General features: G+C 37.6%; 1 protein-coding gene across 2 annotated transcripts in view; it reads left to right on the forward strand.

Annotated features, from left to right (window-relative positions):
* The window catches only part of RAB38 (RAB38, member RAS oncogene family), a 129,839-nt gene that overhangs the window by 10,775 nt on the left and 93,030 nt on the right, over positions 1 to 26,034 (forward strand). For both annotated transcript variants that reach the window (XM_074400362.1, XM_003935078.4), the window contains exon 2: positions 21,380 to 21,660. In XM_074400362.1, the coding sequence (XP_074256463.1) occupies positions 21,380 to 21,660 (281 nt within the window). The remainder of the gene's footprint in view (positions 1 to 21,379; positions 21,661 to 26,034) is intronic.

A 26,034-nucleotide genomic window follows, 5' to 3' on the forward strand; every position in this document is an offset into this window, starting at 1 on the left:
GTGTTGTTGTAGAGTTTGTAAAGTGTTTTCAGGTTGTGAAATTCAGCCAAAGATAGGGTTTGCACTTGACTATCTCTTCAGTACCTATTTCTAAAAGACTATTTCTCCAAGAAGTTTTACAAGACAACTCTTAAATGTCAAGATAATAGGTCTAGGAATGTAGAAAGAGCTAAACTTGGCTATGAGCGTGTCAAACAAAAGTCCCCCAAAATGCATGTTGACTCTGAGCCATGCTCCACTGGGCAGTTTATTGCCTTGCGTCTAGCCTAGCTAATTACAGATTTTCTAAATGCCAAGTAAAATAACATGTTATATGCTTACGGATAACTAATGTGTACATTGAGCAAAAATGGTGAACTTTCAAAGTGGTATGAGGGATATGTGGAGAAGGCACCTCAAGGCAGAACATGTCGTGTCTTCTGGGTTTTAGAGGACTGGTCCAATAGAAAAGCAAGTGTCAGCCTGACCAAGGAAAGCTAACGCGTCTGAGAGTGGGAGGGAAGAAGTGGCTCTATATGTGTGATTGCTCTCTTCAGCAAATATATGTACATATACAAAGAGTGCCTGGTATGTGAAAGTACTTAGGTGAGGGGAAGCCAAAGAAGGATAGTAATAAGGCTTGATTCTTGATCCCAGTTTCATCAGTATGATGACACAAAAACAAATCACTGTAACAGTAGGTAAAGAGCATTGACAGACTTAACTTCAAAACACTCTCATGGTGCAGAGATCTTGTCCACACCACATCCTCCGACTCTCTTGGGACTAAATCTGAGGTTGGACAAAGTCTCAGGGCTCGTGTGATCTTTCCTGCGCTCTTATGTAGCACCAGTCATTCCCTGTGACTGTGTCAGCACTGCACAGCTTGAGACACAATTTCATCCTCCAGCCTTCTGATTCAGGCTCCTTCCCTTGAGGATCTCATGCATTCCCAGGGCTTTAACCTTTATGCAGAATGACTTTGAAACGATGCCTATACCCTTGACTATTCATAAGCTTCAGGCTTACAATTCCATCTTCCTGCTGAACATCTCCTGTACAGTGTCTCACTACACTGCAGGTGAACATATCCATAACAAAATTTACTTGAAAACAGAATTGTTTTTTCTACTCATAAAGTGATATGTGCTCCATGTAGCAAAGCTGGAAGATAAAACAGAAAAACAACAAAAAAGAAATACAATGTATCCACATTTGCCCCACTTAATAATAAATAGTAAATTATACTATTTGTATTTCTAACTTAGGCATTTTTCCACATTCACTGGACATTCTAGTTTGTATTAACCAAAATACCTTACCCCCAGTTAGTTATACTTGAAACCTCTGCCATCTTTTCTCTTTTGGCCCTCATATGTCACCAGTCTCCAAGTCAGATAGTAAATATGCCTCTCTTTTCCCACTTCTACAGACCAGAGAGAGCACATTTTTACATGGCTGCTCTGGTATTATAGCCTTTTAGCTGGCTCTGTTCTTTGCCTCCGCCAGTTCTCAGGTGTATCAAAGCCAAGCGTATCTTTCCAGAACATCTATCTTTTCCACTGCCTATAGATTCTAACACTGTGATGAGAACAATGGAGGGATGAGCATAAGGTATTGGGGGACTGATAATTAGAAAAGTAGAAATAAGGTAGATCCAAGTCATAGAGAAATTGAGGAAGGGGTTTGTGAAGTCCTTGAAAGTAAGAAGTGATTGGAGTCCTTGAGGCCTAGTGAAGTTAAAAGGAAACCAGATGTCTCTCCTATTCTCCACAATAGGGGAACATAGAAACTGTCATTAAGGGCTCAAGTGTTACTTGATATTTTTGTTTATTTTACTGCATTTTACTTAAATTGCAGTTTTAAAACTTGAGGATCCGAGAAGTATAAGATCTTACCTGAGAAAATGTATTAATGCACGTGATAAGCAGAGAGATTTAGGGGTGATCAAAATGGGTTGATCTTTGCTCTTATGGACTTTCGAAGTCTGGTGTGGCATAAAGATATTTATTTCAAAATAATCATGGAGATAATTATTTAGTGTGATTAAGTGATCTGATGGGAAAATGTCAGGTGCTAAAAGAAAGTCAACCAGAGGACTTACCCTAGCCATAACATGGAGATAAGAAGATACCATGTGGGCTTCAAGTAATCTGACCTAGCTAAAGAGTACAATGTGTGAGGAAGAGGGTGATGAGAGGGAGGCAGCAGACAAAATAGGAAAGGTTTTAGATGCCAAATTGGATGTTAAGAGTAGTGATAGTGAAAATTCCTTACATTTATCTATTTATCAAAGCAATATTTGTAATTTAAATACCACAGTAATGCTAACAAATAGGTCCTCTTATTTCTAGTGTCTTAGATGAGGAAGCTGGGCCAAAGGTAAGTAGAACATGACACTTGGTACATAATTGTTGCTTAGAAGAAGGGGTTCGGTGTTGAGCGGTCATTGAGGTTCATTCTAAAGTCATCACTCACCTGGCAATTTTTTTTTTTTTTTTTTTTTTGAGACGGAGTTTCGCTCTTGTTACCCAGGCTGGAGTGCAATGGCGCGATCTCGGCTCACTGCAACCTCCGCCTCCTGGGTTCAAGCAATTCTCCTGCCTCAGCCTCCCGAGTAGCTGGGATTACAGGCACACGCCACCATGCCCAGTTAATTTTTTGTATTTTTAGTGGAGACAGGATTTCACCATGTTGACCAGGATGGTCTTGATCTCTTGACCTCGTGATCCACCCGCCTCGGCCTCCCAAAGAGCTGGGATTACAGGCATGAGCCACCGCGCCCGGCTTCACCTGGTAAATTTTTAAGAATAGATGCTTTGAGTTACGCTTAGAATCCTTCCTCTCTCTCTTCTGATGATTCACTTTGGAGACTCCTTCAAAGCTTTCAAACCACTGAGAAGCCTTTTTTATTTATTTTACTTTCTTAGATTCTGGGATGTATATTCCCGAAAGGATACAGTGGACCTGTTGCTCCTGGGGTGGGAATCAGGTTTATTCCAGCAAGGGAAGATCGTTGTCTTCTAGGATAATGAAGTAGACTGATACCCTTCAACTTGGCAAGGTCAGGTCTGAGACTGTATCCTGGGGTTCTTAATAATTGAGTTTTACTCATTTTTTTTTAACTGGGAATTTGAATAAGAAGTTACGTGATCTTAAATTACTCTTTGAAAATAACTCAGGTTTTAACTTCTACTATTCTCATTCCTTTCACTGCCCACTCTCATGTACGAATGAAATTCTGTCTTTTCTACCTTATAAAATAAATGTCTCATTCCTCGTTTCAATAGCCACATATTCACAACTCGTCAGAACTATTGCAGCAGTTGCCTCATGCCTGTCCCTGCCCATCAGTTTGTAATCGACAGTGGTGATACTCCTCATGATGGTGTTCTCCAGTTGATATTTTCGTTTGGCATCCGTCAGTGGATCCACATCATTTTTAGAATTAAAGGCTGAACTTTTTAGCATGACAGTCAGGGCCATCATAACTGTCATTCATTTGCCATTAATTCCAGTCTCATCTCATACGTCTATGATTTTTACATTCCAGGTATCTTATTGCAGCCCAGTACCTTCTACTTGATGCTGTGGCTCACATGGTTGTGTCTGGCTAAAAGCACATTCCTCTTAACATAAATAACACCTGTGGGTCCTTTTCACTGTATCAATATCATCTGCTCCTGAATGTTTCCTGAAACCATGAGACTCAGGGAGGCACTTTTTCTGCTCCCATAAAGTTCCATGATTACTCCAGATAGAAATCTTCTACTACTGCACTGGAATGTCTTTTTCCTCCAAAGTGTATCCCTGGGTCCTAACATAGTATTTAGACATGTGGTAGGGACTCAAGGAGTATTTGTTCAATAAAAAGTTTTTCAGTTAATCATTGCATCAGTGCCTTAATTCTTAAGATATATCATTTATCTAAACATGTCTTCAATAAAAAATAGACTTCTGTTCATGATTGAAAGATTTCATCACTTTATAAACATTAATATATAAAAAGTATATTTTGGAATTGAGAGATATGGCAACCATTTTTCTTGAAGAGACATTCTATTTTCTTTTTCCCAACAATAAAAACTGGGACTGTCCTTAAATACAGTCTCCATAATTTGAAGTGAAATATCATTCATTTGGATGTCAAATGGCAAAACTGTATCTTTTTGATTATTTTAAAGTACATTATATAAAGTAGTAACTTCTTGAAAGGTAATATTACAGAGTTAAAACCCTGAGTACTCATCAAAACCACATCAACCAACCAACCAGGTCATTGAGCAAGCTTGATCTGGAAGGGAAAACTGATGTTAATTTCTCAGGCCCAAAGAGCTTCTTAAGGGTAGAAATAGAACCAGAACGCAAGATTCCCTGGCTTATTACCAAGAAAGCTTGAATAATTAAAAACGTATTTTCTCAGCACTAGGTGTTTTTGTGATGTCTTCAGCACCGAGGTATAAAGATAATCACACTGGGAAGATACCCAGCCCTGTGGAAGTTCATGCAGTGGAGAAGAGGAGATGATGGCATAGCCCTGGGAACACCCAAAGTCATCACAGTTTGGCTTCAAATAGCGTTTCTCATACCATTTTTTCCCCGCCTCCATGATGAAGTCTAAATTTCAACCATTTCACTCTTTGCTGTTCCTCATTCATTTCCATGCTTATTGCCTCTGATCCTTTGCTCCTGCTCTTCCTGCTGGTTCATGTGTCCTTCCCTTTGTGGGCACATCCAAATCCTACCTGATGTCTAACACCCATCTGAAAGGGCAACTCCTCTACAGAGACTTTCCTAGTTTTCTCTGTCAGTAGTAACTTCTTCCTCCCTTGAATCCCATGCAACTTTTCTTTCCGTTGTTTGTAGCACTTCTCCAATTAAGCTTTGTGTTAGTTATTTTCTACCTATCCAGATTTCCTTTATGATGTTTAGTAAATCCTGCCGTGAGTTATTTTCTGCATTACTTAATGAAATTAGAGTCAGCAAAGAGGTAGAGAAGAAGAAAGCACCACGAAGGAGGCGAACATAGCAAGGGCAGGCTTTTGGAAGCAAGAGGTAGAAAATTTAAGAAAAGGATAGCTAATAGTTTCAAATCTTTGATTACTTTTTGCTCTGAATCTCTACTTTTTTTTTTTTAATGTTATAAAACAAAGTTTATTATGCAACCGTTTGTCATAATGGGTTGCATCTCTTTGGTAAAAATAAACTTTATAAACATTTTAGTAACCAGAGATTACGTACTAAAACTAAGCATTTTTAAGTTGTTTTTAATATAAGCAAAGACTGGCAAATGAGAAGTGCTTCACTTGTGACTGGTCATCTACTGGCAGTTATGACTCAAACTGGGACAGTTTTTATGCGACATCAGAAAAAAGAATAAGAAAACAGTTTGATAACAAATTTGTTGAATCAGAAAGTATTCTTACACTTGCATTTAAAAATAAATAATAGTTACAATGAATCAGCAATTATACATTTTTATGCACTATATGATGGCAACACAATACTTTAAAATTAAGCACATAGTTTAATAAGAAATATACAACAGTTTTAAAAATAAGTTTTGACAATGGCACTGGCAGTTAGATGCAAAGAATATGCTTTATGAAAAAAAAGATGGCAGGTATAATCTTGAAATACTCTAATTTGCCTTTCAATAAATATTTTTACTACAGCATTAACATATTGAAGTAAACTTGGTTTAAGAGTCTCTACTTTTTGTAGTTTGTGTTATTCTGATGTATTATTTAATCTTTGTTATCACTTTTATTGAAATATCATTTTAAATTAGTTTATCAGCCTTGCATAAAGCTGCTCTTTTAAGAAGAGTGATGGAAACATATTGATTTCAATTATTTTTGGAAGGACCATTTGCCCTATAACACGCTATAAATAGCCACCAATTATTGAGTGTCAAACATAGTTCTCTGCATTCATATGCATTATTTTATTTACAGTCATAATGAGCTTATCTGATGGACCCTGTTATGAACCCTATTACAGAGATGAGAGGACTATAAACAGGCCAGAAAACAGATAAACTAGCTAACAAGCACATAAAACTTTTCAAAAGTCTTACCAATAGTAAGAGGTCATGCTGGGACAGACGAGATTTGTCTAACTGCAAATCCTATTTTCTAGCCTTGTTATTCTGCTGTTTCCTAATGCATGATAAACAGCATACGAGTTTTTACATCTCCTGGGTTGTTACATATTGCATTTAGAAGGTGCTCATTCTATATTTTATAAGAGTAAATTATTAATTTTTAACCTGTATACTTTTGGATAGATCTAATAATTGAATGAATTGAATTTTTTGCATGCATCATTGCTGACACCATATGTTTGGTTTGACTTATTAACAGTCATCTTTCCTTTAGGCAGGAAAACCACTGTGCCTAAGGGACACAAGTCTCTAGTTTAAACATTAAAGCTGAAAATAGTTGTGGTGCTTGTTGATATCAGAATACAAATTAAGATTTATATGGTACTTTAGGGATCTGTATGCATGTATTGTGTGGTGTGTGTGTCTTAAATTAAAAAAAAAATACACTAGACTCTAGAGGCTATAGTGTAAGTTCTCAGACTTTCTCAGTTCACCTCATCCAAATCCTTAGTGTTATTTTTTTCATTGTCCCTGTAGGCCAAAAGTAATACCTAACAATCCTGTTCATTAAATAGCACCAAATAACTTAGTAAGTGTTACGTTGTAAGAACTTAATAGCCATAAGAAAAAAAAAAGAGAACATATAAATTAAAATAAAATTATTATTTTTTTTATTTTTAATAACTACAGTTTAATATAGGCATGAGTATGGCTTTGGCCATGAAACAGCCTCTCAAACCTTTGAGCTGGAGTGGACGCCACCACCATACCACCCCTCATTTCCTGTTTCACATTGGTTTTCATGTGATTTTTGCATTTCATTACAGAAACTTCCAAAGCCCAGTTTCAAAAAGATACAATGACATCAAAAGGAATGTAGTGTTAACGCTGTGAACTACCTCAAGCCAGTGGTTCCTGGGGTGTCTCATGGATCTTGAGTACTACTGTATTTGCCTTGAAATTTTAAAATATCCTGTTGCATCCATGTGAGTTCACCATGGCACCCCAGAGCACCTTGGCATGTATTTTGGGAGTTACAACTCTAGAGGAATCTGGAAATTCCTTAAGAGTGAAACCTTTAGAGCCCAAGATCTCTTGTTGTTTATAAAAATGTATTTAATGGCTACTAAGTGGCATTGTCTCAAATGCTAAGTAATTCAAAAATAGTTTATTTCTAATACATTTGAGCTTACAGTTCAGAGATATTTTTAGGTTGCTTATTTATTTAGTTATAAGCATGAGATGACGGTCCTTCTGCCTTGATTCATTCCAACTTCTCATCCATGACTTTGTTTCATTCCTTCCCATCCTTCGTCCACTGTTGGAACTTACATTGCTATATGATCTTTTTATCTGTATCCACATGAGTTATTTGGTTAAGCTGGGAGCATTAAACTCCAGTCTAAAATTATTCTGATAAAAAAATCTGTTGGGTTACTGTATTAGTACTCATTTTCATATACACCCATATATACACTACCTTAAATTTAAGTAAACATTCAGCATTTAATGAGAATACTTTTGAAAATGTATTTTAAAAGTAGATGATGATAATCCATCTACCTTTTGTTCTGTAAGGTAATTATTTATGAACAACTATAAAGCCAATATTTACTTTTTGTGCCATCTTCTTCTCTTGTTTACTTTAGCTTACTTAATTCAGTTTACTTCATCTAGCTTTATCTTCTGGTTGAGTAGAGACAAAATTTTCCTAAAAGCGATGACTACTAACAGTAGGGTGAAATGAGAGCCATTGTTTATGTGAGAACTAAGGAAATTGTTCAAAGAGTTTGGATGGTTCTGAATTGTGAACAGATATTTGTCCGAAGGGATCTTAAAATGGCAGAAGTTTAATAGGCATAAAAGCAAATGAGTTAGAGCAAAGATTTTGTTTTCTTCAGCCTGTTCCTTTCCCTGCTGGGGTTCCCTCTTGGAAATAAGAAATAAATATTAATTCTTATTCATTATATAAAGAGTACTTGTATTACTAGTTCCATTCTATTCTGGAAGTCCATTGTGAACATAAACTAACAGCCTCTTAGAGTACATGTGGAGGATGAGGGAGAGGGTACCTTTCAGTGGGAGTGGATTTGCCACGGTATGGGAGTACGTGGAAGCAAGAAGCAGAACTTAGCAGAGCCTGGCAAGGCATAGGTTGGGTCAAAACTTTGACCTCAGTCTGAAAGTTAGCCTTAAACTTGTAGATATAAGTGTGCAACCTCAAAAATCCCAAAGGAGGTTGGAGGGTAGAATGTAATCATCATGAAGGCAAGGATTTTTTTCTAGTTATTAGAACATAACTAGCTAACTAGCTGTATGTTCTAGTTATATGTTCCTAGTTATAATTCTGGAAAATTATTGGGATTTAATTTTTTTGTTAAAAAAAAAGAATGAAATTAGATGAGACGAAATTAGACAAAAACCTAACTAAAGTGATTTTAGTGGGAGTGGAAAGAAAGTGATGACTGCAGCATATCAGATATAATAGAAAATCTCAAATACACAATAAGCCTGCAAGTATCCACTGGGAGAGGAGTAAGGAATTAAGAATTATTCCATCACACAGCATGAGGACATTATTGAATGCTTACTAGGTAGAGTGCAGTGCTTGACACAGGGACTGCAGAAATTTGGTTCTGGCTATGGGGTGACTTGTTGTTTTGTAGAGGAAGATTATACCAGGTGAGTTCTAGGATATACACCAAGGTGACTTGGGAAAGTGGAGATTAATTGATATGTTTCTATCATTGGTTTGATGGAGCAAAGTCATGAAAACAGATGAGTTTCTCAACCACTGCCAGACTGTCAAATAGGCTTTTCTTAAAAACTGGAAATAACCACTATCAGTAGGAGGTCAACCTGACTCTGATTTCAGTATGTGGGTTTCCCCTGAGTTTTCAAAACCAGCATAAGCCATTATGATGTCATTTTTGACCATTTCAGCAATTATAGTTTGATTTTTTTTTAAATACAAAATCGTTGTGCAAGTTCCATATTTACTATTGATTATGTATTTACTTTCTGTTTTCCACACCGTTACTTCCTGGAAATATAGAGAACATCTTGGTGTCACATTTAGATCTACCGATTGTTCTATGACCCCAACACATGTATCATTTGGATTAGAGTAAATTGATTTCAAGGTAGTATTTCTTAAAGAAATGAGAATGATCATTAAAGCATAATAATCCAGGCTGAAACTTGATACAACAGATATGCACGTAACTCTGGTGAAATAATGTTAATTTTCTCCTCCAATAAACATCTATTGATTGTTTTTTGGAAGTGGGAGCTGAGTATAGAGTAAGTTCATCAGTATGCAGCACTAATTCATGAATATACAATAATGCATTTTAGAGGAAGAAGGAACCTTCATTTGAATTTATTTCCACCATAAAATCTTGAGCTCTTATTGTATCCTAAAGGTGGGGAAATAAGCCTGTGGTTTTGCAATATTAAAATAAGATCAATTTGCTCTCCAGGATTTTCAGTGCCATGGTTAGAGACCCAAGCATGAATGCACAGCATGATCAGTGTCAGTGGCGTAGAATTTTTAAAATTCTGTGGGTTCATAAAGAAGAGATTCAGTGATTCCAGCTGTCAGGACAGGGAAGCATGCCACAAAGGTGGTGATATTTAAGTGCACATTTGAAGGATGCATAGGATTTTATTGAACAGAGTGGAAGTAGAGATGAGGAGGGAATTCAGGCTTTGGGAACAAAGATGTAAGAAGGCAAGGGAATCTGGAAAGTAATTTAGGATGTGTTTTAAAAAGAACAAGTCATCCAGTGGGACTTGGCCATGGGGCACTTTGAAGGAAGTAACCAGAGAAGAGTTTGTAAAAGAGGTCAGAACCAAAAATATACAACATTGCATGACATGTCAATGAAGGTGTCTTTTTCTTGGGCATGTAAGAGTCACTAAATAGGTAAAACAGCAGACAGTAATAGTAAGATTTCCCTTTTGAAAGTGGATTCCAGTGGAGATAAAGGTTTTCTTTCCTTTTTTTCTAAACTATTATAGATTCAAGGGAATACATATGCAAGTTTATGACATGGACATGGGTATACTGCATGATGATGAGCTTTGGGGTACAAATTATCCCCTTACTCAGGTAGTGAGCATAGCACCTAACAGTTTTTCAACCCTTGTCCCTTCTTCTCTCCTCACTCTAGTAGCTCCTGGTTTCTGTTGTCATTATCTTCATGTCCATGGTTACCTCTTGTATAGCTCCCACTTGTAAGTGAGGACATGCAGTATTTACTGTCCTGTTCCTGCGTTAATTCACTTAGGATAATGCTATTCCTGTCAATCAATCAACATCATTTTCCACAGAACTAGAAAAACTATCCTATGGAATAAAAAAAAAAAAAGCCCCATAGCCAAAGTAATACTGAGTAAAAAGAACAAAATCAGAGGTATCACATTACTCGACTTCAAACTATAAGGCTACCTAACCAAAACCGCGTGATACTGTTACAAAAACAAACACATAGACCAAGAAACAGAATAGAAAACCCAGAAAGAAAGATGCGCAATTACAGCCATCTGATCTTTGTTTCTACAAAGATCTACATTTATGTTTCTGCAGAGGATATGATTTCATTCTTCTTTTTTTGGTTGCATAATATTCCATGATGAATATGTACCATGTTGTCTTTAACGTTAAAGTCCACCACCGATGGGCACCAAGTTGATTCCGTATCTCTGCTATTGTGCATGGCACTGCAATGAACATGCATGTGCACATGTTTTTCTGGTAGAATGATTTGTTTTCTTTTGGATATATATGAAAGACTGGGATTGCTGGGTTGGTTAGTAAGTAGTTCTGTTTTAAGTTCTTTGAGAAATCTTCAGACTGCTTCCCATGATGGCTGAACTCATTTTCATTCCCACCAAAAGTGTGTAAGCATTCTCTTTTCTCTGAAGCCTTGCCAGTATCTGTTGTTGTTTTTTTTTTTTTTTTTTTTTTTTTTTTTTTTTTTGACTTTTCAGTGGTAGCCATTCTGACTGGTGTGGGATGGTATCAAATTTGCATTTCTCTGGTGTTTAGTGATATGAGATACTTTTTCATGTTTATTGGCTGCTTGTATATTTTCTTTTTGAGAACTGTCTGTTCATCTTTTTTTCCATTTTTGATGGGGTTATTTGTTTTCTGCTTGTTCAGTTATTTATATTTGTTTTAGAGTGTGGATATTAGACAGTTGCTGCATGTGTAGTTTGTGAATTTTCTCCCACTCTATAGATCGTTTACTATGTTGTTAGTTTCTTTTGTTGTGCAGAAGCTCTCTAGTTTAATTGGGTTCCACTTGTCAATTTTTGTTTTTGTTGCAATTGCTTTTGAGGAGTTAGTCATAAATTATTTTCCAAGGCTGATGTCTGGAATGGCATTTTCTAGGTTATCTTCTAGGTTTCTTCCAGTTTGAGATCTCACATTTAAATCTTTAATCTATCTTGAGTTAATTTTTCTGTATGGTGAAAGATAGGGGTCCAGTATCATTCTTCTGCATATGGCTAGGCAGCTATCCCAGCACCATTTATTGAATAGGGTGTCCTTTCCCTACTGTTCAGTTTTATCAACTTTGTCAAAGATCAGATGGCTGTAATTGTACATCTTTATTTCTGGGTTCTCTATTGTGTTTCATTGGTCTATGTGTCTGTTTTTGTAATAGTCCCATGCTGCTTTGGTTAGGTGGCCTTAGAGGTGAGTAATGTGATATCTCTGGTTTTGTTCTTTTTGCTTAACATTACTTTGGCTATTGGGAGTTTTTGATTCCATATGAATTTTAGGATAGTTTTTTTCTAGTTCCATGAAAAATGATATTAGTAGGTTGATAGGAATAGGATTGAATGTGTAGATTTTTGGGGGGTAGCATGGCAATTTTAAGGATATTGACTCTTCCAATCTATGAGCTTGGAATGTTTTTCTCTTTGTTTATATCATCTATGATTGTCTTTAGTAGTGTTTTATACTTCTCCTTGTAGAGATCTTTTACCTCCTTCCTTGGTTAAATGTATTCCTAGGTATTTTATTTTATTTTTTTCTGTTACTGTAAATGGGATTGTGTTCTTGATTTGGCTGTTAGCTTAAACATTATTGGTGTATAGAAATGCTATTGATTTTTAGACATTGATTTTGTATCCTGAAAATTTACTGAAGTAATTTATCAGTTCTAGAAATTTGAAATTTTACTGAAGTCGTTAATAATTCTAGTGAGTCTTTAGGGTTTTCTAGGTATAGAATGTATTGACCATAAAAAGATATAGTTTGACATTTTCTTTTCCTATTTGGAATTTTAAAAATTTCTTTCTCTTGCCTGATTACTCTGGCTAGCACTTCCAGTATTACGTTGAACAGGTACAGTGAGAATGGGCATCCTTGTCTTGTTCCAGTTCTCAAGGGTAGTGCTTCCAGTTTTTGCCTGTTCAGTATGACGTTGACTGTGGGTTGGTCATAGATCACTGTTACTATGTTGAGGTATGTTTCTTTAATACCTGTTTTTTTGAGTTTTTTTTTTTTTTATCATGAAGGATGTTGGATTTTATCAAAAGCTTTTTCTGAGTCTATTAAGATGATCATATGGTTTTTGTTTTTAATTCTGTTTCTGTGGTGAATCACATTCATTGATTTATATATGTTGAACCAACCTTGCATCCAGGAATGAAGTCTATTTGATCATGGTGAATTGACCTTTTCCTGTGGTGTTGGATTTGGTTTGCTAGTGTTTTGTTGAGGAACTTTATGTCTATGTTCATCAGGGATATTGATTGGCCTGTAGTTTTCTTTTTTCACTGTGTTTTGTCAGATTTGGGTATCAGAGTGATGCTGGTTTTCTAGAATGAGTTAGAGAGGAGACTCTTCTTGATTTTGTTTGAAAGTTTTAGTAGGATTGATACCAAGTCTCTTTTGATATGACTGGCAGAATTTGGTTGTGAACCCATCTGGCCTGTGACTTTCTTTGGTTGGTAGATATTTATTACTGATTCAATTTTGGAATTCATTATTGGCCTATTTAGGGTTTTAATTCCTTCCCGATTCAATCTTGGCAGATGGTGTGTGTTTACAGGAATTTATTCATTTCCTCTAGATTTTCTAGTTTGTTTGCAAAGAAGTGTTAATAATAGTTCCTGATAATCTTTTGTATTTCTGTGGAATCACTTATAACGTCACCTTTATCATTTCTGATTGAACTTATCTGAATCTTCTACCTTTTCTTCTTTCTTAATTTAGCTTGTGGTCTATTGATCTTACTCACTCTTTCCAAGAACTGACATTTGGTTTCATTGATACTTTGTATGTATTTTTAAGTCTCAGTTTCATTCTGTTATGCTGATTTTAATTTTTTTTTCTGATGTTAGATTGTCTATTTAAAATCTTTCTAACTTTTAAAAAATATCCATTTAACACCATAAACTTTCCTCTTAATAACCCTACTTTTGCTGCAGCTCAGAGATTTTGGTATGCTTTGTCCCTGTTTTTATTTATTTCAAAAATTTTTTTAAACTTTTTCATTTCATTGTTTATCCAAAAGTCATTTGAAAGCAAGTTGTTTTTATTTCCATGTATTTGTTTGGTTTTGAGAGATCTTCTTGGTATTGATTTCTATTTTTATTTCACTGTGGTTCAAGAGTATGATTATATGTTTTCATTTTTTTCAAATTTATTGCAACTTGTTTGATGTCTGGGCATGTGTTCAATATTGATATGTTCTGTGCAGATGAGAATAATGTTTATTCTGAGGTTGATGGGTAGAGTATTCTGTAGATGTCTGTTAGGTCCAATTAGTAAGTGTCAAATTCAAGTTCAGAAGTTGTCAGTTTTTTGTGCTAATCATTTGTTCAAACTGACAGTGGGATTTTGAAGTCCCTTACTATTATTGTGTGGTTGTCTAGCTCTTTTCAGAGGTCTAGAAGTACTTGTTTCATGCATCTGACTACTTTAATGTTGGGTGCATAATATATTTAGGACAGTTAAGTCTTCTTGTAGAATTGAACCCTTTATTGTCATGTAATGCCCTTCTTGGTCCTATTTGAGTGTTGCCAGTTTAAAATGTGTTTTATCAGACATAAGAAATACAACCTGTGATTTTCTTTGTTTTCTGTTTGTGTGCTGGATCTTTCTCCACTCCTTTACTTTGAGCCTATAAATGTCATTATATATGAGATGGATCTCTTGAAGACAGCATATGGATGGATTGTGTTTTTCTCTCCAACTTGCCATTCTGTGCCTTTTAAGTGAGGAGTTTAGACCATTTACATTCAAGGTTAACATTGATCTGTGAGGTTTTGCTCAAATGAAGTTATTAGCTGTTTCACTCTGAAACATAAGTTTCAATTGTGTGGTTGCTTTATAGGGCTGGTGGGCTCTGTACTTAAGTGTGTTTTTGTGGTAGCCATATAGTTTTTTCATTCCCGTATTTAGAACTCCCATAAGGATTTCTTGTGAGGCTGGTCTATAGATTTCCTTAGAACTTGCTTGTTTTGAAAGATTTTTATTAATCTCCTTCACTTACGAGCTTAGTTTGGTGAGATATAATTTTTTTTTGAGACAAAGTCTCACTCTGTTGCCCAGGATGCAGTGCAGTGGCACAATCTTGGCTCCCTACAACCTCTGCCTCCCAGGTTCAAGCAATTCCTGCCTCAGCTTCCCGAGTAGCTGGGTCTACAGGCATGCTCCACCATGCCTGGCTAATTTTTGTATTTTTAGTAGAGACGGGATTTCACTATGTTGGCCAGACTAGCCTTGAACTCCTGACCTCTTGATTCACCTGCCTTGGTCTCCCAAAGTTCTGATATTACAAGCATGAGCCACTGCACTCAGCCAGGATATAATATTCTTAATTGGAATTTCTAATCTTTAAGAATGCTGAAAATAGATTCCCAATCTCTTCTGGTTCATAAGATTTTTACTGAGATGTCCACTGTTAGCCAAATGGGGTTCTCTTTGTATGCAATTTGACCTTTTTCTTTAGCTGCCTTTAAGATTTTTTTCTTTAGCATTGATCTTGATCAATGTAGTGACTAGATGCCTTGCTGATGTTCATTTTGTATAGTATCTGGCATATGTTCTCTGGATTTCTTGTATCTAAATCTCTACCTCTCTAGCAAGATTAGGGAAATTTTCTTGGATTTCCCCCCCAAATATGTATTCCAGGTTTTTACATTTTTCTTCTCTTACAGGAATGCCAGTAATTTGTAGCTTTGATCTCTTTACATAATCCCATATTTCTCCAAGACTTCTTTATTAAAAAAAAAAAATTCTCTTTTTTTTTGTATACCTGACTGGGTTGGTTTAAAAGAACAGTTCCCAAGCTCTGAAATTGTTTCTTCTGCTTGGTTCAGTCTATCAATAAAGCTTTCAATTATATTTTGAAATTCCTTAAGTGAGCTGTCCAATTCCAGAAGCAATGATTAATTACTTTTTAAGATTGATCTTCTCCTTCATTTCCTGAACTGCTTTAGAAGTTTCTTTTTAATCTGGTATTGGACCTCACTGAGCTTCCTTGCAATCCATGATTCGAATTCTTTATCTGTCACTTCTGAGTTTGTATTTTCATTAGGGACCTTTGCTGGAAAGCTAGTGCAATCCTTTGATGGTATCACTACATTCCTATTTTTCAGTCAGAATTTTTGCACTTGTTCTTTCTCATTTGAAAATTCTGTCACTTATAATTTTTGTAATTATTTTCATGTTTGTAGAATTAATTTCTTTTTCTTTCTTTCCCTATGATATTGCTGGGTTTTTTTTCTCTTTTCATTTTCCTTTCCTCGCTTCCCTAGACTCTTTTGGTTTTGCTTCTGTAGCCTTATGTACTTCTTTCTGGAGGTTTTACATTGGGCTGTGCAGTTTGACCTATAAGCCAGGAGATAGTACTTATGCATGATAGCACACTGCAGCCAATGTGGCTAGGTAAATACGTGATCCTTGTTTACTGGCAGAAGCTCTCTGTTGCCTCAGGCAATGGGGTGATTCTTGGAATGCACAGTGGTCTGAGTCCCCTGCTCAGCCCTGGGGATTGGGAGCCACAATGGGTGGGGCCAGACCAGGTACATTCATCTACAGGGCCCCTAATGGCAGGTGCAAGCACCCTGTGCTGAAGAAGAATCTGGGGGCAGCCACCAAGTGCCCAGTTGTGTGCCTTGGCATCAAGCTGGGAAACCTTCTCAGCCCCAGGTGCTCTGCATGGAAAGGGTGGCAGCCTAAACTCCTAATCCAAGAGAGTAAGTGCTTCAGATGCCTAGACATCTGCCTGGATGTAGAGCAAAGAGGCTTTCCTTGCACCATGATCTCTACACAGGACGGGTGGGATGGCTCAGGCTGCCAATTCAGGTAAGCTGATGCTTCTAATGGCTGGAGATTTGCCTGGGCATGGAGCAGAGAGGGCCTCATTGCCTCATGATCCATGTTCAGGGCAGGCGTGGTGGCTCAGGCTACTGAGCCAGATGAGCAGGTGCTTTGAATGCCCAGAGTTCTGCCCTGGCATGAAACAGTTGGCCTCTCTGTACCAGGACTACTGCATAGGATGAGTGGTGCAGGTCAGAATACTGCTCCAGGTGAACAGGCTCTCTGAATTCCTGGAGATTTACCTAGCCATGAGTGGTGAGGAATTTGCTGCACCACGATCTATGTCTGTCAAATGTGGGGTAGCTCAGGCTGCTGATCCAGGCAAGTGGGTGCTCCAAAAGCCTGGATTTCTGCCAGGGGAGAGAACAGAGAGGGCTCTGCTGCACCACAGTCTCAGGGGAGCAGGCTGGACACCTGCAGATTGGTTCCACCTTGCCAAGCTGGCCCTACATTTACAGATACCAGTATTACTGCCCAGTAGAAACTGCAGGTTTATCAACTCTCCTCCTGTCCCAGGGTTGTGGCAGAGGAGAACACAGTTCTGGCACCCACGGCTGAGGTGCTATCTACAGGTCTGGCTGTGGAGGATCCTGTGCTGCCCTAGAGTGAGTGCTTCAGTCTCTGGCTAGAGATCAAAATGAATGGCTGCCTTTCTATGCCCTCAGATTAAAACTGGCATCCTGGTCTTGGTCATGAGTCTAGGAAAATGTCTGCAGCTTTTCCTCACATCTTTTCCTCACAATGTCTCCAAGACACTCCACAAGGTAGCTCCAGGACTTGGGAGGAACAAAGCACGCTCTGCTGGTATCTCCAATGGAAAGGCAAATACAGAGGGAGGCTCTCTGCCTCTCTCACATACTGAAGCTTCCCTAACTTTTATTAGCTGGATGCTATCAAAGGGGCTGTTTGCCCATGTTCCCCTCCCCGATCTGGGGTATCCTTCATGATTCTGGTGGATTCCCATTTTCCTTCTTGAAATAAAGCCCACACAGTTGGTCTTTATGCACTATCTTGCTATTTCCAAGTGGACAAGGCATGTTAAAAGGATCTAATGTACTATCTTGGCAGGGGAAAAAAGAAATAGTAGTTTTAAGATTAGGTCATACATAATATCACCTAGAGATGGCTTAAAATAAAAATTTGTGACCTCTACACCAAAACAACACAATAAAGAATCTCTGAGACGTGCAACCTGGTCATGGGTATTCAATAAACACCTCAAGTGATTTCTTATGCTGCCAGAATGTCAATTCTCTGAAGACCTGTGCTTACATTTATGTTTGTATTTGGGGAGAGAGACAGTGATGAGAGCCTAGATGCTGAGTTCCCCAGTTAAGGGGCTCCCAGGCGTCCAGCTGAGGAGTGATGAAGGGCTGAGCTGGAGCAGGAGCAGTGCTTGGGGAGAGGAGGAGCAGGGTCAAGGACTACCTCTAAAGTAGAAGTGTTAGTTGGATACTGGAGCCTCTTTGGTTGGAGGAGTGAGGAGAGAGCTAGAAGATGACTTGAAGTAAAAATATTGCTAGATACTCATTATGGCTGTGATGCTTGTGTGTATTTTTAGCTGAGTCTGTGACACCAGATGGACCATTTCAGGCTGTTGGGACACAGGGCCAGAGTTTGATTTAATCTAAGTCATGAGGAAGGGGCCTTTGAAATCAGCCATACCAGGTTCATTTTATAGATAAAAAAACTGAGTCTCAGGGAGAGAAATACATTTGTCTGAGTCTGTTTTGGTGACCAGTGAGTAAAATTAAGACCCATGTCCTCTGACTTTTCAAGCTAGTGTCTTCTGTTGTTAAATTATCTAAATAGTTCTTACATCCATTATATTAACTTTTGTGATCTGATTGATTGCTTTGCCATTTAACACCCCTCATAGCCCAAAGCTGAATCATGAGCCCCATCTACACTACTAGGAAGTGTGTGTTTAAGAGCACTGGGGACTTAGGTGGTGAAGTTGATTATTTTCAGTGCAGTGATCCAGTGTGACACAACTTAGTTTAGAAGTTCCTGCTAGGCAAAAACTATACATTTCCAGCACAAAGCATATAGAGCTTTAGCCACATTAGCCAGTCCGTAAATGTGTGTTGAATAAGTGCTAAAGCCAAGGGAAATTTTTGAATTATAGTCATTTTTTAAAAGGAAATTTAACTGTAATGAATTCATCAGGTCTCTACTTTGCCCAAAAGTACACTCACACTCTGAGTCACATGGTTCTCATTCTCTGAATAAGAAACAGCCAAGAGCGCTGTCAGCTGACAAAAGAAGGAAACCATGTCAGTACTAGAAATGCTCTGATCTAAACGTGACCCCTTGCTGGAATGTCAAAAATAAAAACTTTCCAAGTGGGCTGGCCCAGTGACCTCAGCATACAAACGTCTTTTCTTTCTGGAAACAAACTGTCTTCTTTTTGTTTCTGATCTGACACATACATTCACAAACTCAAACACACATACACACACACACACACACACACACACAGACTCAGATATATTTTCCTTTTTGATTCTCAATGAATGTATAGCCTAGTATTGCCTTTTGTATGGTCTTAAAATAACTATTGTATATTTAAAATGCAAAATCTTTATTCTTGAGGACCACCATATTCTACAATGAAAACCTCTGGACAAGCATATTATTAAATAAGCCACGACTTGGCTCTTCATCTGATTAGATCCTTGAAAGAGATCATAAGACATTCTTTAAAAGCCTCAAGGCCTTGGAAGTTCTGAATAATCACAGAAGGCTTTTTTCCCCTATTTTTCTGAAATGTTATGGCCACCCTGGGCAATATCAAAGGAGATCACTGTTACACCAGGAATTTAAAAAGAAAAGAAATGTAAAACTTACTTGGGAAAACTGAAAGTTCATCTGTGGATTATGTGTCATGTGGAGACTCTTTTGCCCCTTTATTTCATTGATTAGACAACTGTGGGATATTTTTTAAAAAGTGCTTCTCTAGTGTAACCCATGTAAAAAATACTGTAAGACTGTCATATGCTGACCCTGAAAAAATACTCTTTTTTCCAGTGATGCTTCCTTCCGCACACATGCTCACACACTGGGGCCAGAGTCCTTGACCGTCATTCATTTTCACTAAGTGCTTAGGGAGCCTTCTCTTACAATTTCAATGCTACTACCAATGTAAATATAATGATCTATAAAACAGCTTGCTAACTTGAATTAAAACTTACCATCATAAAACGTTGAGCTCAAAATGAAGGGCAAAGTGTTCTTAGAGATATGTTGACCTGTGTTTTCTTAGATACAACCCACTTTTAGCATTTTACTCTTTCCAAGAAAAGTTGACTTGTTAAATACACATTGACTTTGTTTTAATTTGTGTAACTTTATAGGACTCTTAACATAAATAAATTCCCAAATCAGAATAAAAAGACTTCATCTGGTCACATACTTTTGGGGTTTTGAGATCAGAAAATATAAGCCAGTCTTCATTAGCTCCTATCTTCAGCAACTATTAATAAACAGAGTTAGAAGTAATAGGATTTTTCATTTTTGTTACTCAACTGAAATACTTACAATTTTTTGTGTCATAAACTCTGATCTGAAACTCTGATTTCAGAACTTGTGCCATATTGTCTTTCATATTTTTTTTAGCATGCTGCCAAAAGAGAAGGAAAACTCAAGTATTGACTAGTTCTAATGTACTATCTGGGTGCCTTGCATATATTAATTCACTTCGTCCACATGACAGCACTGTGCAGTACAAATTATTATTGCCATTTTGCAGATGAGGAAGAATAAACTTAAGAGTGCTTAAGAAACTTGGCAATATTCAATCAGAAAATTAAGCATCAGAGCAAAATTGATACCAGCTGATTCTAATTCTAAAACCAATCCTTATCCTTAAAAACAAAACAAAACAAAACTTATTCAGTGTTTTGCTATAGGAGGGCTTTTCTTATCCAGTAGGTTGTAGAGTATTTAAGGGTAGAGACCATCTAGTTTACTGTTGTATTCTGGGCAGCTAGTCCAGAAACTGGCACCAATACAATAGATGTCCAATAAATATCTGTTCAGTCAAATTCAATGGGATGATACTGGTACATAAACCTGCAGAAGAGAGAGTACAGTCTGTAGTTTAGTAGTTGAGAGTATTCAATGTTGGTAAAAGACTGTGAGCTCTAGATTCAAACAGCTTGGGTTTGTATTATGATTTCTCAAGCTTACCATCTGTATAATTTGAGAATGTTACTTAGACTAAGTCTCAATTTTTTCACTTTAAAATGGGGGTAATAATTTTACCTTCATGATCACTATGTAAATCGCATTTCTCATGGTTAGTAAACATGCAATGAATAGTACCTGTTATTATAACCTTTAATTGGACTAGATTGTGGATCCCTTTTAAACATACTCCATAATTTATTTATTATGTTTATTGTTTAAAATCTGTCTTCTCATTAAAATATAATCTCCATGGTGTCAGGGATTCTCATGTTTTAATCAGAGTATCCCAAATGTTTAGAACAGTGTTGCCCAGTTGAATATTTTATACTGATAGAAATGTTTTATGTTGGCATAGTCTAATACAGTAGCCATTAGCGACATGTGGTGACTGAAGACTTGAAATGTAGCTACCTAGAGTGACAGAGTACTTGAATTAAAAATTCTATTTAGTTTTTGTTCATTTAATTTACATATCCATATGTGGCTACTGGAATACTGTATTAGCACAAGTCTAGAATATTACATGGTACACAGAAGTTTCCCAGTACCTATTTGTTAAACGAATGAATTCCCTTCTGAACTAAAAAATCAAGAACAAAGCTACACGATTGCATATTTGGTTTACTTTTTAAAGATTATCAATAAAGATGAAGCACTTTACTGAGTGACTTCCTCATCTTGGAAGCTGCTTGAAGTTCTAATACGATTTGGTTTACAATTGTAGTATGTTTTTCATTTTTATTTCTTTTTGGTGTCAGGTCAAGAAAGATTTGGAAACATGACAAGAGTCTATTACCGAGAAGCTATGGGTGCGTTTATTGTCTTTGATGTCACCAGGCCAGCCACATTTGAAGCAGTGGCAAAGTGGAAAAATGATTTGGACTCTAAGTTAACTCTCCCTAATGGCAAACCAGTTTCAGTGGTTTTGTTGGCCAACAAATGTGACCAGGGGAAAGATGTACTCATGAACAACGGCCTCAAGATGGACCAGTTCTGCAAGGAGCATGGTTTCGTAGGATGGTTTGAAACGTCAGCAAAGGTAATGTGACTTTAAATAATAAGCTTATTATAGGCAAGATTAACAAAGAAAATGGCACATAATCATCACCATTATCATAATGATGATAATATGTTTGTTTAGTGATTTATGGTTTCCCAACTGCTTTAAGTTCTTTCTCATTTCAAGGTGATGAGTAGGCAAGGCAGGAGTTATCCGCAATTTAAGCTCACTGTGGCAAAAGGAGCAAAGCAACTTGTACAAGTATAATCATAATAGTTGGTAACTGTGTTTGCTTTTTGAGGTCTTACTATGAGCCAGGCATATTTTCCACTTTTTTTTTTTAATGAGACAGAGTTTCACTCTTGTTGCCCAGGCCGGAGTGCAATGGTGCAATCTCTGCTCACTGCAACCTCTGCCTCCCAGGTTCAAGTGATTCTCCTACCTCAGCCTCTTGAGTAGCTGTGATTGTAGGCATGTGTCACTGCGCCCGGCTAATTTTGTATTTTTGGTATAAAGAGGGTTTCTCCATGTTGGTCTGGCTGGTCCTGAACTCCCAACCTCAGGTGATCCACCTGCCTCACCATCCCAAAGTGCTGGGATTACAGGCATGAGCCACATGCCCGGCCTTCAAGCCAGACATATTTGCATGCATTTTACCGTTTAGTCCTCACAGAAACTTCATTAGGTGAGTATTATTTTACAGTAAATGCCTTATTCGTGTGTTAATTTAAACAATCAATATTTAATATGTTCACCTGTATGTCAGGACTTGTGCTTGCTCCTGTGAAAGAAAAGATGGCAAACACCACATTGGGCATACTGGAATAGTGGGATGACAGAGAATAGACAGCAAACACAAATGTGAAGAACACAGCATAGCTTGGCCATGCTGATTCCCCTGGGTGGCAGAGAAGTGAACAGAAGCAGAGCTGAGGCAGGGCTGGAAGATGAAGGATCCTGTGTAGTGGATAAGGATAATGTGCTTCTCATAGCACCCTCACGTTGTCAACTGGCATGTCAGGTGCCTGATTTTTGTTCTGCTTTTTGTTTGTGCCTGTATTTTAAAAATCTCAGTATCACAGGAAAAAAAACTTTCATGGCAAAATTTGAAAATCTGTAAAAAACCATAACTAAAATTTAAAAAATAACGATTTTTGCTGCATTTTTCTGATTTTTGTTTGTGTGCATGTAATTACATTATTAGAATTCCATTTTACATGGTTTTACATCATGATCTTTCCACTTTTATTTGAACATTAAATGTTTGTGAAGCACAGGCACTGTGCTAGTTTTTTGGGATTCAGCTGTGAATAAGATAGCCATGGGCTCCGTACTTACAGAGTTCACACTTGGGCCTTATAGTGAACCATCGTGCGCCTCATTACCAAACGGTCTGAAGATATTACTGGAATTGTCATCATTCCAACAGGCTGAGGAGGAACCTCTAATGTGTTTTCTGCTGGAAAGTAGAATGGTTCACTTTGCCTTGGAGAAACTAGGAAGAAGGATTGAAGGGTGGTGAACCAGTGACACAGTGGCATGGTAGTTACCATGTTCTATGGGAACATAATGAGACTTTAAACTGGAGTCGTGGCTGTAGACGCTGGAAAGAAAACCTGGATTTGAGAATGCCACTGAATTACAAAGAGCAGCGCAATATGAGCGAGCACTCGGATTGGAGATGATGGCAGGGAAGAAGAGCCTGGTGATCTCACTTTTTCTGTCACAGTGGGATGGTCTTTTCTTTCCATCCTTCCTGTGGAGAGCCCTGATGCCGGTCTCCTGGCTCTTCTTATACTAGCTACTTTTCTGTTTGTTGTTACTCCTCAGTTACCAGAGTTCTTGTTTTCCTTTTGGGGCCCCAGTGTGCAGGTGTGCTTTCCCTTCATTCTATTTAAAATTTCTGTTTCCCTGTTTCTTAGGATTCTTCCTTTGGTTCAGGATACATTCCCTATCATTTTATATTTCTTGACTGTCATTGAACCTTTTTAGTGTATGGGGTTGAGGGATTTCTTGCTGTAAAGGGAGATAAGTAGAGTACAACTGAAAGGCGTGATTAAGTCACAGAAACCAAGCGTAGTATCTTTTTGTAGTCTACTTTTTTGAATGTTCGCCTATTTTTTTTTTTAATTTCAAAATATGGGTGAATTCACTTACTTTCGTTTCCTTTTAGCTCCACACTCAATTTCACTCAAAATTTCCTGTGTATTCCTTCAAATTGCTTTCTTTCAAAAAGTGTCACTCCCCAGCCCAGAAGCCTCCAGGCACAGGGGAAAAAGAGCAGGGCTTTGGAGAACTCCTTTTCTCAGTTGATTACATTTCATTGTAAGTGTAAACTAGGCTAAATGACCCATATTTAGGTGAGGAGAGGAGTCTTTTATTCATTCATTCAGTCAGTCAATCAATAGATACTATCAAGTACCTGTTATATGCCACACAAATGTTCTAGGCTCTGAGAATATAGAAATTGATGAAACAGAACTTTGCCTTCATGGATAACAACAACCACAAAACAAATAAAATATACAGGGTGTGATAGTGATTAAGTGCTAATAAGAAAAAAGGGAAAAGAAAGAAAGAGGCCTATGAATCTGTAGGGAGGCTTGAAATAACTTCTGGGTCAAAGACCTCTGAACACATTTTTTGCCTCACTCGGCCATTCCTTGCTCAACCACTAGAGTGTTAAACGGTCTGCTTAAGGACACAATGTTTATTAGCTTTAGGGCTGGCTAACCCACATTACTTAGGTACTGGATTTCTAATCCTCCAAATCTCTGTAAGTGTGCACTTTGAAGAGAAGCTTTGTACAGTATTGGGGAGAGGGGACATGGGATTTCACAAGCTAATATAATCAAGAGAATACAAGGCCTAATTGTAAAATACGGAAGCCATGTTCAACATCTCTTTTCCTTTCAAACATAATTGAGGTTGTCCTTCTGAATGTCTTAATGAAAATGGCTTGCCTGTGCCAGGTTGGTATTCAAAGTCAACACTTAGAAGCTCAGGAACAGTCCTGCAGCACTGACAAACTGGAGTGTCTAACTGTTTTAAAAATCTTTTTAAAGATCTCTGATAAAGCTCTGCTAACTTTCTGAGTACAGTATTACAACATTTGCAAAACTGAAGCCTAGATCAAACTGTCTGCCTGAAGCAAAGATGGTAGTTTTTGGGGACAGCTACAAATTCTTTCCTTCATTTTGAGATCAAAGAACATTGCCCATTGGTATCTTTCTCTTATACAGTCAATCTACTAACAATTAGAGTCCTTTTGAGTGGTGACATAATGTCTGGTGATAAACATGTGATTCCCTTTCTTCACATTGCTGAAATTTCTGAGTCAGACTTCTGGCTTTGTCCCTACGGGCACATCCTGCAGAAATTCTTTGGGTATCATCATTAGCTTGGACATCTCTGCAACTGAAACTTTTAAGATTTTGATAAGTTAATCATTGAAACCAGCCTCCGTCTTACCACTGACCCCACTGCTGAGGCAAATTTACCCCCTTGCTTTGCAATCCTATGCAGAAACTTTCAATGAGAGTTTTATGGCTAATGCTGTTGCTGGAGCAATGCGTGGTAGTCCCTGGCTGGCAAGTGAATTAAGAGAGAAAAAAATAAAAATTAAATACATATTGGTGTCTCTGGTTTTTCACGTTATCTCTTACAATGTTAAACTAAAAGAAAGAAAATAGTCTTTTCTAAGTCAGATATTCCTTGGTTTTCAAACTTTGTATTATTGTTGTTATTTTGCTTTCTTGGCTGTATTTCCTTGAATTCTCCCTGTGGATTCTCTGGTGATTTATAATTGGGGTAATTATGTGTCTCAGTTTGTCCCCCAAATTCCTGGTTTATACCTGGTGTTCCAGCATAATTATTAATAATACCTTCCTTTTTAATTTGTAATTTAAATTTGCATGGCCACCTGTAGATCATGAACTCAATTCATTTTACTCTCTACATCATACTTTAGCTCTAATAATGGGATGTTTTAGTATTTCTGTTTCCATATCCCATTTTTATAATCTGCTTCGGCAGTTCTGTTTACTTAGGATGAGGACCCTGCCCTTCTCTTGTTAGTGTATCTTCGTGGCCCATCTCAGGCTGACTGAACTCTGCTGCCTGCTGAACAAATTAGCTGGTGTATTCTTGGTGCCCATTACCTGTCATGGGTTGCTGTTTTTAATTAAATCTCTAATCACACCCACCTACCTTCTAGAGCTGCTGTGAGCGTTAAGAGATAATGTATGTGGGGCCCAGATGCATAATGTCAGATCCCACCACGTGTAGACACACACTTCACACACTCTACACCATTCCTACCGTCTCTCCCCACCGTCCATATGCCGATCTGGCTCTGATGCGCACAGCAGTCGCACTCTGGTGAAAAGGTTTGTTTCTGTATCTTAGCCCTTC

This window comes from Saimiri boliviensis, chromosome 6 (genome assembly GCF_048565385.1).
Source record: "Saimiri boliviensis isolate mSaiBol1 chromosome 6, mSaiBol1.pri, whole genome shotgun sequence".
In the NCBI taxonomy this organism is placed as follows: Eukaryota; Metazoa; Chordata; class Mammalia; order Primates; family Cebidae; genus Saimiri; species Saimiri boliviensis.